The sequence below is a fragment of the Schistocerca nitens genome, chromosome 3, assembly GCF_023898315.1.
Source record: "Schistocerca nitens isolate TAMUIC-IGC-003100 chromosome 3, iqSchNite1.1, whole genome shotgun sequence".
NCBI lineage: Eukaryota > Metazoa > Arthropoda > Insecta > Orthoptera > Acrididae > Schistocerca > Schistocerca nitens.
Genome location: NC_064616.1, coordinates 829,822,610 through 829,839,806, shown reverse-complemented (window position 1 = coordinate 829,839,806; position 17,197 = coordinate 829,822,610). Strand labels below are relative to the sequence as shown.

General features: G+C 36.3%; 1 protein-coding gene across 7 annotated transcripts in view; it reads right to left on the bottom strand.

Moving 5' to 3' along the window:
* Nucleotides 1–17,197, bottom strand: part of LOC126248848 (uncharacterized) — a 292,144-nt gene that overhangs the window by 80,950 nt on the left and 193,997 nt on the right. For 5 of the 7 annotated variants that reach the window (XM_049950271.1, XM_049950272.1, XM_049950273.1 and 2 more), the window contains 2 exons: nucleotides 12,506–12,634; nucleotides 8,389–8,557 (listed from right to left, as the gene is read on the bottom strand). In XM_049950271.1, coding sequence (XP_049806228.1) covers nucleotides 8,389–8,557; nucleotides 12,506–12,634 — 298 coding nt within the window. Of the gene's footprint in view, nucleotides 1–1,757; nucleotides 1,934–8,388; nucleotides 8,558–12,505; nucleotides 12,635–17,197 lie in introns of all 7 variants that reach the window. The other 2 variants (XR_007545548.1, XR_007545549.1) reach the window with 1 other exon arrangement.

Below are 17,197 nucleotides of genomic sequence, written 5' to 3'. Positions count from 1 at the left end.
GCATCATGTAACATACAGTAAAAATAGTAAGGTCCTGCATCAAATAGCTTTTTTTCAGAAATGGGTCAAATACTAGCCTAAATTAACATGGGTTAGATAGGCAGGGTGTGGTCCCCGTAAGTTTCTAAAATGAAGAGTACTGAGTCAGAAACTGACTGTAATGTCGTCTCATAATCCAAGAAGTTATACCAAGCTTGAGGCGTTCCACCTTATATCACTCCTATCTAGAACCTGTGTATTGGGAGAATGACTCATGCGTGCAGTGACAGATGGTCTGAAGCAGGTTAAGTTGAGTATGTAGTTCTAATTTTCATCTGCTAGAGCACAGAAGACTTTCAAGAAACAGGTCAAGAGAACATTTGTTTGAATTGTTCTGTTTATTTCTTGAAAGCTTTTTTGTTTATTTATGTTTGTACAGTTTTGTATATGCTTTTAGTAGTGTGAATGATGCATGAATGTGGTCTAAAGTAAATATGTAGATCATTGTTCTACTGATTAATGCTGTACGAACTAATACGAGGAAGTTTTAAGACAGTGTGAATGCAGACAATGGGGAATTTTGTATCATAATATGTTAAGTAAGTTTATGGTAAAAGGAAAGCTAATTCGAGTGCAAATGAAAATAGTTAATAACATACAGTATAAAGAAAATATCAGAATGTTAGATTTTATTTCAGGAAAAAGTGCAGTTCGAAAGAGTGTTATTTGTTGATTGGTTAGTCATGAAAAGCGCAGACTAACACAGGAGAATAATGTTTCTCTATTGGTCTTAAAGAAAACTGACTAATCAGAATGGGGTATTCTTCACACGTCTCTTTTCTTGGAGATACAGAATGCTTACAGTAGTCTAAGTAGTCAAGAGCCCAGCCTTTCAATGGTACCGTCATGTGTAGTATGAGCTCCGAAGGAAGTTATAATTTGCTGGTTTTAGTTGTGCAAAGTGTCTTAAAGTGGAGACATATTTATTCCGGTGTGTTTTCTAGAAAGTATGGATTTTTAAAGTAATTTTACGTATGAGAAAAGGCAGTAATTCTGTGTGTCATATTGAGCAGATAGGTGACAACAAACTTGAGCGCATTACATTAGACACCGATAAACTTAATAGTATGGCGAGCATTTTCATTTAAGAACAATCCGTGCTTAGTAGCTGTTCCTATTTCAGGAAAAATGTTACCATAAACTTGCTAACATGAATGAAATGGTTTGAGTTTGACTGTGTTAAGATTAGCATGGGCTTGGCGTGAACTTTTACATGATCAAGGTTCAGAATATACCGAAGTTTTGCCAGTATTCCCAGCTTTGATTCAAAATTAAGGAGTTCACAGGTAGGTGCACGTAGAGGACGAAAGGAACCACGCTGCCACAAGCTCCTGATCTCCTGATTCCTTGAGACAATAACATGTCAATGTTACACTAACTCAAATAATTGGAACTCACTTACAGAGCTGAGAGCATTGATCAGCCTCCAGTTTGGTAACTCCGAATATGCGAAACCCATAGCCATTCAGTAACGTTCAAATTTCCTGAGGTGCTGGCCATTTAACATAACCAGGTGACCACATGTAATGTATTAAATGCTACTAAGACAGTGAGGATACTCCCCACTCCCTCTCTGGGCAATATTAAGAGTTATATGTTGCTAAGTAATGAGTGACAAAATGTTCTTGGGTGTGTAATACATATATTCTTAATTATTCTTTTCTGAATTTTTAATATGTACAGTATGTTACTTGGCTTTCTCATAAGCAATTACATACCTTATAGGTGATTCGCAGCCTTGTTGTTGATTCACTGTAACTATGGAATCCTATATTCTCCAGGTTCACGTCAGCATCACTGGACAATATTTGCAGTACAACAGCACAGTTCCACAACTGAATTTCTCAATACTTAACACGCATACTCCAGTTTATACTCTCAACTATATTCCGACCTATGAAATAGAAAGTGACAAAATCTGCTATATCTTCATTTTTATGAGTTACATTTGAATTCATCTTTGGTTCTGTATTGCACAATAAGGGTCTTCAACATGTTTCGAGTAAAACCACTTAGGTGGAATTGAGTTTCTGCATTACTGAATGTACTAATTATGCATTAAGGATTTTTTCAGGTGAATATTGTCTGTGTTGTGTAGTATATGATGGAAAAGTCCTACAACCATGATGGAGTAGGCTGAACTTCACAGTACGTTCTACACAGCCTAAATAATAAAAGACTCTTATTATTCACTTCACTATTGATGTATTCTTCAATAATAACTTACTTTCTGCGAGTGCATTGTAGGTTAGATTCTCTCTAACAACTTTGTAATTTACCAAGTCTGCTCAAGAATCTGGGACAAGAGAAACTGATTCTAAAATGCTACATTCAATTTGACAGTTAACACATCATAAGTGGCAATTATATATAGTTTTTGATACAATCTTTTAAGGAAGTAATTTTAACTTCTACAGAAGCCTTAGCTGGATAGATTCTCTTCTTTTTGACACCAACACCTAATTTAATTTTGAGGCTGTGTGAAGACAAGTCACATGCATAGCCTGTACTATCATCCACCTCGTGTCTTAGTGAAAGTAGCAAAATTGAAATGAATGATTGGTGGAGAGTCAACTCGAAAGTTTTACCAATATGGAACACATTGCCTTCATGCTTAGCTACTCAATTTTCTGGATACATCCAACTCAGCTGGGCATTCCTCCAAATTCCATAAACGATGACTTAGTGATGCAATTCTGCAGTGTCTAGTTAGTTCTTCTATTTATCCATGCTTGTTCATTTCAGAAATCTTAGTCTCATTACTAGACATGTTCTAGGGCACTACTGTTAGTGCTAGAGAGGCAAAAATTCTTGGCAGACCATTGTGGGCAAAAGCTAGGGATAATGAAATGAGTTTCTGAAGTTCATGAAGGGTCCTAATATTATTTTACTATTTTTGTGCATCTACGTCACCCCTGCAAGTTTGCAGCAGCATCATGGGAATAAGTTGTAACTGATGCAGTACAAAAATTGATGTGAGTTACAAAATTTCCATTTTTTATCAAATCACAAAGCCTAATTTACCTTTCTTTTCATTCAAGCCTGACGTTTCTCATCAATTCAGATGTCTAACACTATGTTTATCATACTACACTACTGGCCATTAAAATTGCTACACCAAGAAGGAATGCAGATGATAAACGGGTATTCATTGGACAAATATAATATACTAGAACTGAGATGTAATTACATTTTCACACAATTTGGGTGCATAGATCCTGAGAAATCAGTACCCAGAAAAACCACCTCTGGCCATAATAAAGGTCTTGATACGCCTGGGCATTGAGTCAAACAGAGCTTGGATGGCGTGTAGAGGTACAGCTGCCCATGCAGCTTCAACACGATATCACAGTTCATCAAGAGTAGTGACTGGCATACTGTGAAGAGCCAGTTGCTCGGCCACCATTGACCAGACGTTTTCAATTGGTGAGAGATCTGGAGAATGTGCTGGCCAGGGCAGCAGTCAAACAATTTTTGTATCCAGAAAGGCCAGTACAGGACCTGCAACATGCGGTCATGCATTATCCAGATGAAATGTAGGGTTTCGCAGAGATCAAATGAAAGGTAGAGCCACGGCTCATCACACATCTGTAATGTAACGTCCACTGTTCAAAGTGCCATCAATGGGAACAACAGGTGACCGAGACGTGTAACCAATGGCACCCCATACCATCACGCCGGGTGATACGCCAGTATGGTGATGACGAATACACGCTTCCAATGTGCGTTCACCGTGATGTCGCAATACATTGATGCGACCATCATGATGCTGTAAACAGAACCTGGATTCATCCGATAAAATGGCGTTTTGCCATTCGTGCACCTAGGTTCGTTGTTGAGTACACCATCGCAGCCATTCCTGTCTGTGATGCAGTGTCAAGGGTAACCGCAGCCATGGTCTCCGAGCTGATAGTCCATGCTGCTGCAAACATCATCTAACTGTTCATGCAGATGGTTGTTGTCTTGCAAACGTCCCCATCTGTTGACTCAGGGATCGAGACGTGGCTGCACGATTTGTTACAGCCATGCGGATAAGATGCCTGTCTTCTTGACTGCTAGTGATACGAGGCTGTTGGGATCCATCATGACGTTCTGTATTACCCTCCTGAACCCACCGATTCCATATTCTGCTAACAGTCATTGGATCTTGACCAACGCGAGCAGCAATGCTGCAATACGATAAACCTCAATCGCGATAGGCTACAATCCGACCTTTATCAAAGTCGGAAACGTGATGGTATGCATTCTCCTCCTTACACGAGGGATCGCAACAACGTTTCACCAGGCAACACCGGTCAACTGCTGTTTGTGCATGAGAAATCGGCATTTAGTTCTGCTATCTTATTCAGTACAGTAGAACCTCAGTTAACTGTCACTTTTGGGACAAGGGTTGGTCAGAACACTAAAAAGGTCGGATGATCAGAGGAAAATGAAGCAAGTCATTTACATAGCTCATAACAATGTGATAAATCAAAATTAAGTAAAAAATTACATTTCTAATGAAGAAAAGGGAAATCAGAAAATTCTAGCACTATCAATCTGTTTAAAAAGTGTAAAATGTATTTTTGTTTCAGTTCCTTAAATCTTGACTTTGCGGCCGAATCACACCACTTCTTTGTCCACAGCTGTAGCTATTGGCTGTTGTTCCAAATATTTGAGGGCACTCTCAAACACACCCTTTGCTGCAGAATGGCTGATATTTTTGTCATCTTCCTTTTATTCATCATTTGACCGACTAACAAAAAGAATATGGAGTTTCACCCAATCTAAGAAAACAAGGCCGAGATGGTTCGAAGAATGTGAAAAAGATCTTAGGCAGATTGGTATCTCAGAGAGAGAAATTTCTGATTCCTGACAGGAAAAAATTTAGAAGATTGGTGAACAACTACTAAGGTTTTAAAATGGCATCAACATCCAAAAAATGGATAGGACCTTTGTCTGAAGAGCATAAACAGGCACTTCTTGGTGGGCTCAGAAGATACTTGCAGGGAGTCAAAGCTGGAAGAAGAACAAAACCTAGACACTAAAATGCAATTGATCATCTTCAAGTTCTTCATTGGTAGCAGCAGTGTCACCACCTGCTAGTCATTCATCTACATCAGCACATTGGAGATCATTCTGAAGAGTTTGCAAATCAGTGACTAAAACTGCCATGTCTGACTCACTAGTCTCTGGAAGTTCTTGCTCCTGGTTTAGGCTAGGACAAACCTACTTCGGTGATTTTTTAAGATTTATTTTCTTAAGCTCTTCCCAAGCTTGAGTAACTGTGTAAATTGAATCATTTATGTTGCAACTTTTGATTGCTTCAAAAACATGCACAATCCCTCCTGCTTTCTCTGACAAAGTGTCTTCTACACTCCCTAGTTTTAGGTGCAGCTGAAAAGCTTTTTCTTTCATGACAGAGCCAGAAAAGAGGGGAAAGGGGGGGGGAGTCCCCTTACATCTTTCCTGGTAAAAACACACACACACAGTGTCAGACAAGATGTCAAGTTTGGGTTTTTTCAATGCTTTTCTAGAGTTCCAAGCATTTTTACCATCTGATCTATATTTAACTAAAAAACTTCAAAATCTTTTTGGTTCTTTTTCTAGTCTTTAATGGCTATCACTCCAACACTCATTTCAGAGGCTAATTTATTAACTAACTCGCATTTGCACAAGTCTTTGGAGAACACTTAGTTTATGTTTGATTGTGTACACAAAACATTTCCTTTTCTGGTTGTCTTTCAGAATCCCTGACACATTTTAATCACAAGTTAATAAACTGTACAAAACTACATTGTAACTTTAAAATTAACATGCATACAGTAACAAACATAAAAAGGAGTAAAATTCATTGATAACAATGGTGTGCTGTTCAGCACGGAGTGTAGAAGGATGGTCAGAAACACGGTCAGATAATCTGAGGAGTTAGTTAAGCGAGGGCTGGATAATCTAGGTTCTACTGTATATCCATCATTCGGTTTCAAAATTTGCTGAATTATGGTACATCATCTGGAAAGGTTAAGCCTCCTCCTCTTCCTTACAGGTTTAACTAGGTTCCATAGCTTTAATTCCTTGCACTATTCCTCCTTTTTTTTGTCCAATATGTAGTTAAAGAAGAGTGAGTCAAGTTCATCTTTTAGTGTAACTTCTGTTTTGATTTCAAAGGGTTAGTCAAAATTATTTTTATAATCTCTAGCAGTGTTCCAGTGCTACTATGTCAAGTACTGAATCATGTCAGTGGAATCATATGTCTTTTTAAAACCTACAAAATAAATACATATTGTCTTTCTCTCAGCATGTAATATCTTATTAAGATTTTCAGATTCAATATTTGTTTACCAACCTTTTTGGAATCCTCACTGATATCCTCCCAGTTTGTGCTTGAATTATTTTAGCTGTGTTAAGATGGACAGTAACAGGTGTGTATCTTCAAGCAAAAATCGAAAAGATATTATAGTCTATACAAAGGAATGATGTTAATAACTACAGACTCATTTTGATCCTATCATTCATATCCAAGAAGTATGTGACTGCTTAATTAAGTTCCTGGAAGGCAACTGTTTATTGAGCCCTCATCAGTTTGGCTTAGAAAAAGGAGATTAATAATTGGGGTCCTATATTCATTTCTAAATGAAGGTTATAGTGTACCCAGTGACAGAAAGCATACAACAGGAATATTCCTTGATCTCACAAAGTCCTTTCATCTTATCAACCATGAAATACTTATGGATAAACTGCGGGCAGAGAACAAAAAAGTTGTAATCATCTAATAAAAAAAATGTTGTAAGCAGACAGTCAAAGGAGCAAGTTGTCAGACAAAGTACTCAACGTTCAACACTTGATCCACTTCTGTTTATTACATTTATCATTCAAAAAGGTCTACCAGTAATGTTTGCTGATGACACCAATATACATACTGTATTCAAATCACTGTGCTAATGACCTCCATAACACTATTTCTGACACAAATTCCTCGCTGATAAATTGGTTAAACACAAACTAACTATTATAATGTTGCACAACACAATATTAGAATCCCCACCTAACAACTTTTAATTCGTCTCCACACAGCGGAAATTACAGACACACTGAAGGACATTACAATAGCAACAAGCACACAAAATCATGGGTACATAAATCATAGTTTAAGAGCGAACTGTTTCTTAATCACAAAAACATTCGAGTGGCTGAGGGCCCGTAGCTCCAGATTATATACTGCTTGTTTGCACACAGTGTAGTGCTTGCTGCACTGAGTGATATGGTCTCTTTAGGCGACCCATGCAGGTGCGTGCCGTTTAATTATGTGCATTCACTGTATAAGGTTACCACACTAACGGCATATATAAATTTTTGCACATCAGATGTTTCATCAAGGAAAGATGACAACAGATTTCAAAAAGTATCGATGAACCAGAAGGTAACCACTAAATTACTCAGAGTGTGGCTGGATGACACTCTATGGTGGGCCATACATTTAAAAAGAGATTAGTAAATAGACTGAACAGTTTCGTGCTAAGCATTTAATGTCCTGAGTAATGTCTGTGACATTCCAACACTAAAATATGCATACTCTGAACTTGTATACTCAGCAGTCACATATTGCATTTCATTTTCGGGCATCTCCAACAGAAAGATATTATGTGGAAGAGAATAATTAAGATAATGAGACAAATTCCTCTCTCCTCCACCACTCAACATCTACTTCTGGAGCTCAATATCCTGTCAGGACCTTATATTTATATTCACAAAACAGTGTGTTTTATTCATGAACATTTACACATTTTTAAAAAGAATAAAGACATCTACAATCACTGAACCTGTCACTCCAGTTACCTATCTATAATTAGTCAATGATTATTTACAGGTCTCAGCAGTGTAAGGCACATTGGAGTTGTTCTTCAAAGCTACCCAAAAGCTTAAAATCGAATGGAAAAGGATTCAGAGTAAAAGTAAAAATGTTACTTCTGAAGAATTGTTTCCTTACAGTAGAATAATTCACAAATGCCAGTCTAAAATAACCACGCTGAATATTTTCTTGTGCACTGTAAGTTTATAGCTGATTAGTTCATTCTACAGACATTACTATTATTTTTCTTATTATGAATCTAAAATAACTAAATTTTTTTCATGTGAGCCATTTTTAGCTGATTTATTTAATTCTACAGATGTACCTGTTGTTTTTCTTTATGAGTTTATTTTACTGTAATTATGACTTGTCCCACATGCACTGCTTTATCTTATTACAAGTTAATTATAATATTTACATGAAATGTAGCTGTGACTTGTTCCAGATCCTTGTGCAACAACACACAACAGGATTTCTGGAAACAATAAAAATCAAATCAAATAAAAAATAATGTTTCTTACCTACACAAACGTCATAGGCCAGACCACATATGTAAATGTCAGTCGCGTTTCTCTGTTTCAATTCAGAGAACAATGTTGTATCTGCTAGTTTTTTATTATCCCAAAACACTGAATAAGAATCAACTTCAGGATTGGTGCCTTTGTAAATTTTGATAGCATTTTCCACAATCTACAACACAAAAAAGAAATACAAGAGGGAAATAATATCAAATGAAGGTAGTTTATGTAAGGTGTTTAATTACAAATTACACAAAATTTCAAACACATGAAAAGCATTTCTTGATTAGATGAATGGGTATGGTGAATACCATTATGTGAAAATTTTGCACAAGATTAAATACAGTGTGTCACGATTCCTGTGAAAAAGCAAATAAACAATTGATTTTGGAGACTTGTTTATAGAATATTCAAATTTCCTAAAACATTCTACTATGTAGAAATAGGCGCACTCTCTTCTCAGGCACTTCAGTTCCAATATTCCACCAATAACTCAGAATTAACAATTATTAAATGATCAATATCTGCAGGAAGTAGGGATAAAACTAGTAACCCAGGCATCACCAGCCAGTAAAACTGTTGGTATATGACTTAGAAGCACCATTTCTATCTCTAACACCCAATATATTTTTTTGAACAGGGATGCTTCCCTAATATGTTACAGTATGCAGATATGAAACCTATGTTTATGAAAGGCTTCACATGTGACCAAGCAAGCTGGGATATTTTTACTTCCCCTTTTGTTTTGCCGTCTGCCTCCTTAAAATTCAGTTTTTTCATTTTTGGCTAATTACTATTAACATACATGAGTATAATCTGCATTTTCATAAAAGAGAAAGGATGGCCCTCAGTTTTAAAGAATATAACACCAGATCTAATTTTGTCCTTAGTTTATGTATGTAATTGATTTTCTAATTTATTTGACTATTCCTTGTTAATATTTTTCATTATAGGGTGAAATCAGTAATTGTTTCATAACTTACATCTATTGTTGACTTATAAACAAATATAAATTCCGTTCTAATTATAAACATTTGGGAGACGAAAACTGGCACTCTTTAAGTATTTATTTGGTTCTATTTGAAAGCATGTTAGCAAAGCCACTCATTAATTAATTCCAAAGTAATTACCAGTTTTGTCAAAAGTATTGTTTGTATAACTACATCTGTTAATTTCATCATTGCAACAAATACTACAGCTTAACCCTTGTAGTAGAAGAAACTGTTAAAAAGACGCAATTTTTTTATATATTCACTTAATTTAATGAGTTACGTTTTAATTGTAATTTCTGCATCTTAAACAGCGAACAATGTGTAGTTTCAGTGCCTACTATTATGATGATATATAAAGGCCCATTTTTTGGTCCCGAAACAGTCAGTCCATCGCCGATTTTCAGACGAGAAACTCGTGCTGGTTAGGTCAACAACAGCATCAACTTAACTGTGAAATAAGTGTAAGAAAAATAGGCTGCATGTTAAAACAATGACAGTGTCTGTTCAATATGTCTCGTGTTATTGTGCAAGAACTGTGTACTTAGGTTTTTTACTGCTCGTAAATGTTCAACAGCAAACTATTGTACCAGTATGCTGATAGAATAGAATAGAATATTTTTGTTAGCCTTTCAGTATTCTTCATACAATTGGCTTCGTCAAAGTTTACAGAGGGTTTTAGTTTCAATACGATATTCAAATAGTTACAGAAAGGGGAGAAAAGGAACTAAAGACCTTTTCTTCAGCATTATGTAAAACGATGTTTTATACAGTAATTAAATACACACATAAGAAAAGAATCACAGTAAATAACTAGCTTACATAATATCAAAAGACTTTCTTCATAACTTCGGTAAAACATATATTTTGATGATTAGTTTCTAAGAATTCTTCAATTGTATAGAATTCGTTGTTTTTTTAGCCAGGTTTGCAATGTATTCTTATATTTATTTAGTGGTACTGTACGAGCTGAGCATGGTAACTTATTGAAAAATTTTATGCTTAAGTACTTATAGTTATTATGGACTACAGCAAGTCTTGTGGAAGGCAAGTCCAGCAGGTGACTGTTTCTTGTACTGTGTGCATGCACATCACATCTCATGTTCAATTTTTTCAGATTTTCTCTGCCATATATTAGACAATTATATATGTACATGTTAGGCACTGTCATTACGCCAAGAGATTTAAAATAATTTCTGCAGGACTCTCTGGGTGCTAACCCCTCCATGCACCTGATTGCTTTCTTCTGCCATCTGAAAATACATTCAGCCCCTGGTGAGTTACCCCAAAGCAATATTCCATATTGCACTTGGGAATGAAAAAAAGCATAGTATGAGTGGAGTAGCAATTGCTTGCTCACACTTTCTTAATTTATACAACAAGAAAAGTACTCATGCTAGTTTACTACATAGATAATTGGTGTGTCCTTCCCATGAGAGCTTTTGGTCTATGATTAGTCCAAGTAATTTCACTGTTTTGTTTTCATTTTTAGTTACTTAGAGATTAAATATTATTTCTTCTGTTTTTGTTTGATTTATGCACAGCTGGTTAGCCTGACACCAGTAATTAGCCATTTGCATCATTTCTCTATTTTTGTCCAGTTCACTCTGTAAGTTCTCTCCTGTTTGCCTGCATACTAGTAATGAGGCTTATCGAAAGTTAAGCAATTGTGCACTGGCCATAATAACTGTGTAATATTTGGGGGGTTGTGAACAGTGAAGTAAAGAACACTGAAACACTTCTGTGCAACTGTTGGCTACATCATTTACGTAGTCAGTGTTGAACTTCCACCCCCCCCCCCTATTTTTCAGTCAGTATAACAATGCAGTACGTCCACACCGAGTACAATCAACAAAGAAATAAAGCAGGTAAATGTCACAAGCTGAATGGATGGGAAAGTGTCACCTTATTATCATTCTACCAGTAATGTAGAATGTATTTGAGAAAGTAGGTGAAACACATTTCCAAAATTTTCCTGCAAAATTTGATTGTTCTAAGAAACAAAATTCATTCATATCAGGATAATGCACTGCAGATGGAAAAACAAACTTGACTAAAAGGGTGACCACAGCATTGTACATTGGAGCTGTAATCTTTGGTGATATTACCGGACCTGTGAATTGGTAAACCATGCATCGCTCTCAACAAAAATTTTCTGGGTGCGCTGTCACATCATTAAATAAAACACTTCAAATTATAAAGTAACACATATTTTGGCTATGATGCAGGGGTTTTTCTTATCAGCCATGCCTTCCTCATCCACACCTTAGATAAATATAAGATTAGGGACCATGCTCCAGAGTGGCCTGCAGATGTGGAGAAAAGAAGAAAATGAAATGAATTTTATTTTAAGTGAAGTGCAGTATAATGAGATGTCCCTCTAGGCTAAGTTTTAAGGGGAACCCTGTTTCTGTCCTGTATGAATGACTAACCCTACAGAAAGAATTCTCTATCATTTCTGTTAGTAGTGATGAATCTGTCTTAAGCAAAGGTAGTAATACATTAGAAGTTCCGGATTATATTGTAAAAACCCTCAGTAGCCTTGACATTTTGATCAAAAGTGAGCATATCAAAAAGCATATGATAACAGTTGAGTGCCAAACAATCACAATAAATCATTACAATTAATATGTAGAAGAAGTTGATGTAATCAGATTACATCGATTCAATTTGAACTGTAACTTAATCTGGAATACACATGATGGAAAAGAAGGTTATAATTTCTAGCCACATTGAAGACGAGATCATTAACGACACAGTACAAGAATAGACTTAGTTTGTCCCTTTTAAATGTATCAGCAAGAGTATCAGATTACCATTATTAGTAATTTATTAGTTTTGATTTAATAATTATGAACTTTTATCACAATCTTTCCGGCAAGTCTCCTGGCACTGAAATAGAGTCTAATAAACCATAATTCAAAATATGTATCAACATCAGCAAGCAGAATAAGATACACGCACATGCCAGAAATTCAGAACTTGTGGAGGGGGAAAATCTTTACTAATGACTCCCAAATAAAGAATTTACATGTATATTTTGTAATGAACAAGCCATTTGAATCTTACTACATAGTTTTCTATTTCACATTAAAAATCTACGTGATAGATAATTATTAGAGAACACTCACTTTCAAATCTTTGTGCAATTCAGCACCCCACGAATCTTGGACACAGTGCCGTGGCCACAGTCGTTGCTTCATAAGTGGAGGGCCTTCAAATATAACTGTGTCATATGTTTGTGCTTCCTCTGCTGACACCTATAATGGAAAAAAGATACAATCTGTACTGTAAGTATACACATACTTACCATTAACAGAATTTAAAATACAGCTCTGAGTATTACCACAGAGGCAAAAATGTGAAAAGGAAGTATAGTATTTCAAAATCTAGCTCCCAGAATTATCATAAAGACAAAAATTTGACAAGGGTTAAGAAAATTTCTTTGAATGCACCACACAAATATTAAAGGTATGGAGCTAAGAGATAAATCCCTGTGGTTTCAGTACCTCCAAGCTGAAAACTATAAATATGCAGTATTTTTACAGATAAATCTTCTGCTATTTGGTTCCCTGTATGCACAAAACATCCATACTTTATTATCTCTACACTCAATGCCAGTAAGAAAGTTACCATAATCATGCTGAGTTTGCTATTCGGTGCACTATCCCTTCTGTAAATGCCTCGATATTGTATTTTACTTTCCTACTGAGCTATTTCCAGTTCTCATTCAAAACAGCAGCCATTGTATTTTCTATTTTCAGTTTATTAGCCTTTTTTTTAACATGCAAGGAAACTGATACCAGTTTTTATCCACTGTTTCTTTTCTGTCTTCTGTTTTCATCCAACTTGTATTCTTAGAGTATATCTATCATACCTTGGACTTTTAGTAAATTGAATGAAATATTGTTGTATCATGGAAAAATCCAACCAAAGAGACTAACACATTCAGAGACAGAATTACAGGCCAAATACTTACCTTCAGGAGGCGAAACATTTAATACCGCTGATACACAACATACATATAAAAGTGACACACTACACAGCTTTTGGAACAGTTCCTTTCTCAGGGTGGAGAGAGGAATTCATTGAGAAAAATTGAAAATGAACATACATATAAAAGTGACTCACTACCCAGCTTTTGGAACAGTTCCTTTCTCAGGGCGGAGAGAGGAATACATTGGGAAAAATGGAAAACTAAAGGTACACATCGGTGAGCAAGGCCAGCAGTTTTCACTGCTTCCGCCAGTTGTTTGTAGGAACTGAGGAAGGCCTCAGAACATAAGAGATTGGTGTCACTTGTGCCGACATGAGACACAGCTAATAGCGGCTGGACCTTGCACACTCAATAGATGCATACAGAGCCTTCTCATCTCAGATGAGCCCCCACCCACTCTTGGCAGACATACCAAGCAACAAACAATGGAACTCTTTCCAGCTACTAATACAAATACTGTATATTCTAGAATGCTGGTACTTAAGGCAAACATCACATATTCCACAATATAAAGAGATAAGATATGTTAAGCACCTTCCAGAAATGATAAATACCTCATAAGAAATAACTGATAGTGGTCGGGTATGTAATGATGACCCACAGCACACCAGCCAGCAATACTACCAATATGCTACACTTCATCTGCTACAGCTCACAACAGTGTTTGTTAGTTAATAAAATATTCTTATGCACAACACGAAGTCACACATGACAACAGTTATGATATAAATTAGCATAGCAAAATGAGTTTTATTATATTAGTGCAAACACAGTTATTTTCTAAATAAGCACTTCAGTTCATTATACTGAAGGAAACAAGTCACTATTTTGACTGCTGATAATTCATGTATTCTTCGACAATATAAATGCTGTTGCTAATTGGTTTTTGTTTTAATACCTGGAATTTTGATATTCTTTTATTTCCTTTATTAAAGCAATAATACATTTTATGGCACGTAAATGGCACTTCCTCTACATTTTATGGCACGTAAAGAGCACTTCCTCTACACACGACTTTTGAGTGTTTTTCTCTATTCAACCAAATCATGTACACAAGAAAGTACCAGCAGTGGAATCAAAATGCTCGGGATGACATCACAGCAAACTATTTAATTTTTGTGATGAAAAAATCAATCCAATTGTGATATTCAGTATTAAGTCTAGTACAGATGACTTCCTTCCAACAATAAATCATTGTACAACTACAAGTCCTTATTTCACAGACACTCACAAGCCACCTTTCATTTAGTGACAAGCATCTTCCAACCCATGTCTCATGTACTAATCTCGTCAAAAATTTAAGGTGCACACACAATAGGAGTTTTAAGTAAAAGAAACAAATGAAGATGTCCCCTTCTTCACAATTATCAGAATCATCATGCATTTTATTACTTTTTTATGTGTATTCCTCCCAGCCACCCTTTCTGTAGTTAATTTCTCTCTTTCTCTGCAGTTTAGTCGCATGATTCATTACATCTTTCATCTCTCTTAGCCCATCGTCACTTCTCACTCTGTTCATTCCATTATCTTGTAACTGGAGGTTACCTGGACGAATACACGTTTCGTTGAGAACTTCCATTTTTTTTCACAGAAAAGCCAATTACATGAGTAACTGCTCAAGAACTCACATCAAACTTTTTTAAAGGATAATTGTACCTTTTGCCACTGTAATTGCACTTGTTTTAATCTATTAAAGAACTAAAATAAATATGAAAAAAAACTAACCTTGAAGCTTGGTCTTTTTTTAGCGTGATTTATGCTTTATGATACATCAAACACAAATATGCCAGTAAATTTTTAAATAATGGCACAAATTGGTCTATAGCGCATATAACTTTTATAAGCGACTGGTCCTCAAAGTGTTCAGTTTTGAATGAGAGTCAAACGCCCCACGATTTAAGAAGTTCATCACACATAATTTACTTCATCTAGTGTAAAAGGAGATTTACTTTGAAAGTACTGCTCCTCAACCCACCATTCGCAAGCTTTTCCTGTGACCTCTTAGAAATGTAAACAGTTGTGACATTATGCTCATCAAAAGCAGTTTGTTGTTACAGTCTTCATCCTATAGCCTTTGACACATTTTGCTGTTGTCAGATGCTTGTGTGTGCACTGCATTTTTCAGGCTTAACGGCATATTTTCTTTGCAACTAAAGTTTTATTTTGGTGTTATGCTCTCATTTATGTTTTATTGCTGCAGTAGACTATTGTTCCGTAGTCGCAGGCTAAAGTAAAATTCTCTGTTAGAGTATCAGTTTCTTACCAGTCAAAATTACAAAAATATAACTGAAAACTAAAACAACGAAAAATTCCTAGAATTGTAAAAGATTTCCAGGTTTTTCTCAGATGAAAAATTCTTGAATTCTTCTCAGATTTCCCAGGGCATAAACATCCTGTTTAAGTTACACACACGTACAAAGTAACTACATCTTTGATGGTAAAAGGAAATGTATCTGTAACAAAAAAATAACGGAACAAGAATGTCTCTTCATCATAATTTAAAGAAAAACTTTCTTGACAACATATGCACTGGTAATTGGTATGGTACAGTTTTGCACTCTGAATAATAGTCCTCCAAGTAAGCTTGTGGTCTGCGCCAGCGTCCGTAGTGTGACTGTGGCATATAAACTGTTGTAGTGGTAGGGACATGACCTGCGGCGGTGAGCTGATGCGATGGGTGGTGTGAATCACCTCACTTTTCTGCTCTGCAGTATCCCCACTGGATTCAGCCAATGTACCGACAATGCTGATGCTCTTCTGTGCAAGGTAATGTCGAATGTGTTATCTCCTCAGCGTAGCGCTTTATGTGAACCTGAATACGGCTATTGGAGCAACAGCTTCAATATATCATCACGCAACATTACAAAATCACACTGTTTCAGTTCGTTATGTACAAACACTCGTGGAGAACTGTGAGATTGAGGGGAGGAGTGTGAATATTGACAATATGCTGTTTCACACGTTGTACCAATTCTGGCAAATAAGAGAAATCAGGTAAGGCCGCTGTTTTGGGCAAATTCTGCTGGTAGGTTTAATGCTTACACACATAGAATTTCCACCAAGCAGGCTTGTAAGTCCTCCTTGAAAGTGGATCTCACAGCTAATAAGATCCAACAAAGAGATTCATGTCACTCCCTCCCTGTGACACATTAATGTGGCTTTCAATGTGGATTTACACTGGTCCTCCAACTCATTGTTTTGAGTGTGGTAGCCCGCGGTTCTAAAGCATTTAACTGTGTACATTATACAAAGGTTTGAGAACAGAGTCTATTTAATCTGTTGGCCCTGGTCTGTTGTGATAGCTGCAGGGCATCCACAGTGTGCAATCCACAACTCTATAAGCACTTATGCTGTTGATTCTGCTTTGTTGTCAGGAAACTGAGTGACCTCGACCCATCTTGACATTCTGTCAATAGCTGATAAGATACTGGGTGGTTATAATTAAAGTGCAGCTACTCATGGAGGTCTAGTGTGGGCTGTAACTATCTTATGGCAGTGGAACTTCGTAAATATGCTAATGCGTTAATGCAGAACCAATTTATGCTAGAAAAAAATTAGTTCCAATTTTGGCCACCAGGTGCAAATTTGGCAAGTACACTGTATTACATCCGCGCTGTCATTTGACAAGCAATGTGAGTGAACAGTGTGGCTATCGAAAAGAGAGATGTAAGTTGTTAGTGAAACTGTTAACGGCACTTACTAGATTTATTTAGTGTATGGCTAGAGATACAATATCTATCATGATTGAAATTTACACATGTATGTCTAGATTACGAATGTAGTCTATAGTTTGTGGAGTCACAAGAGCAAAGTCACTAGCACTGCC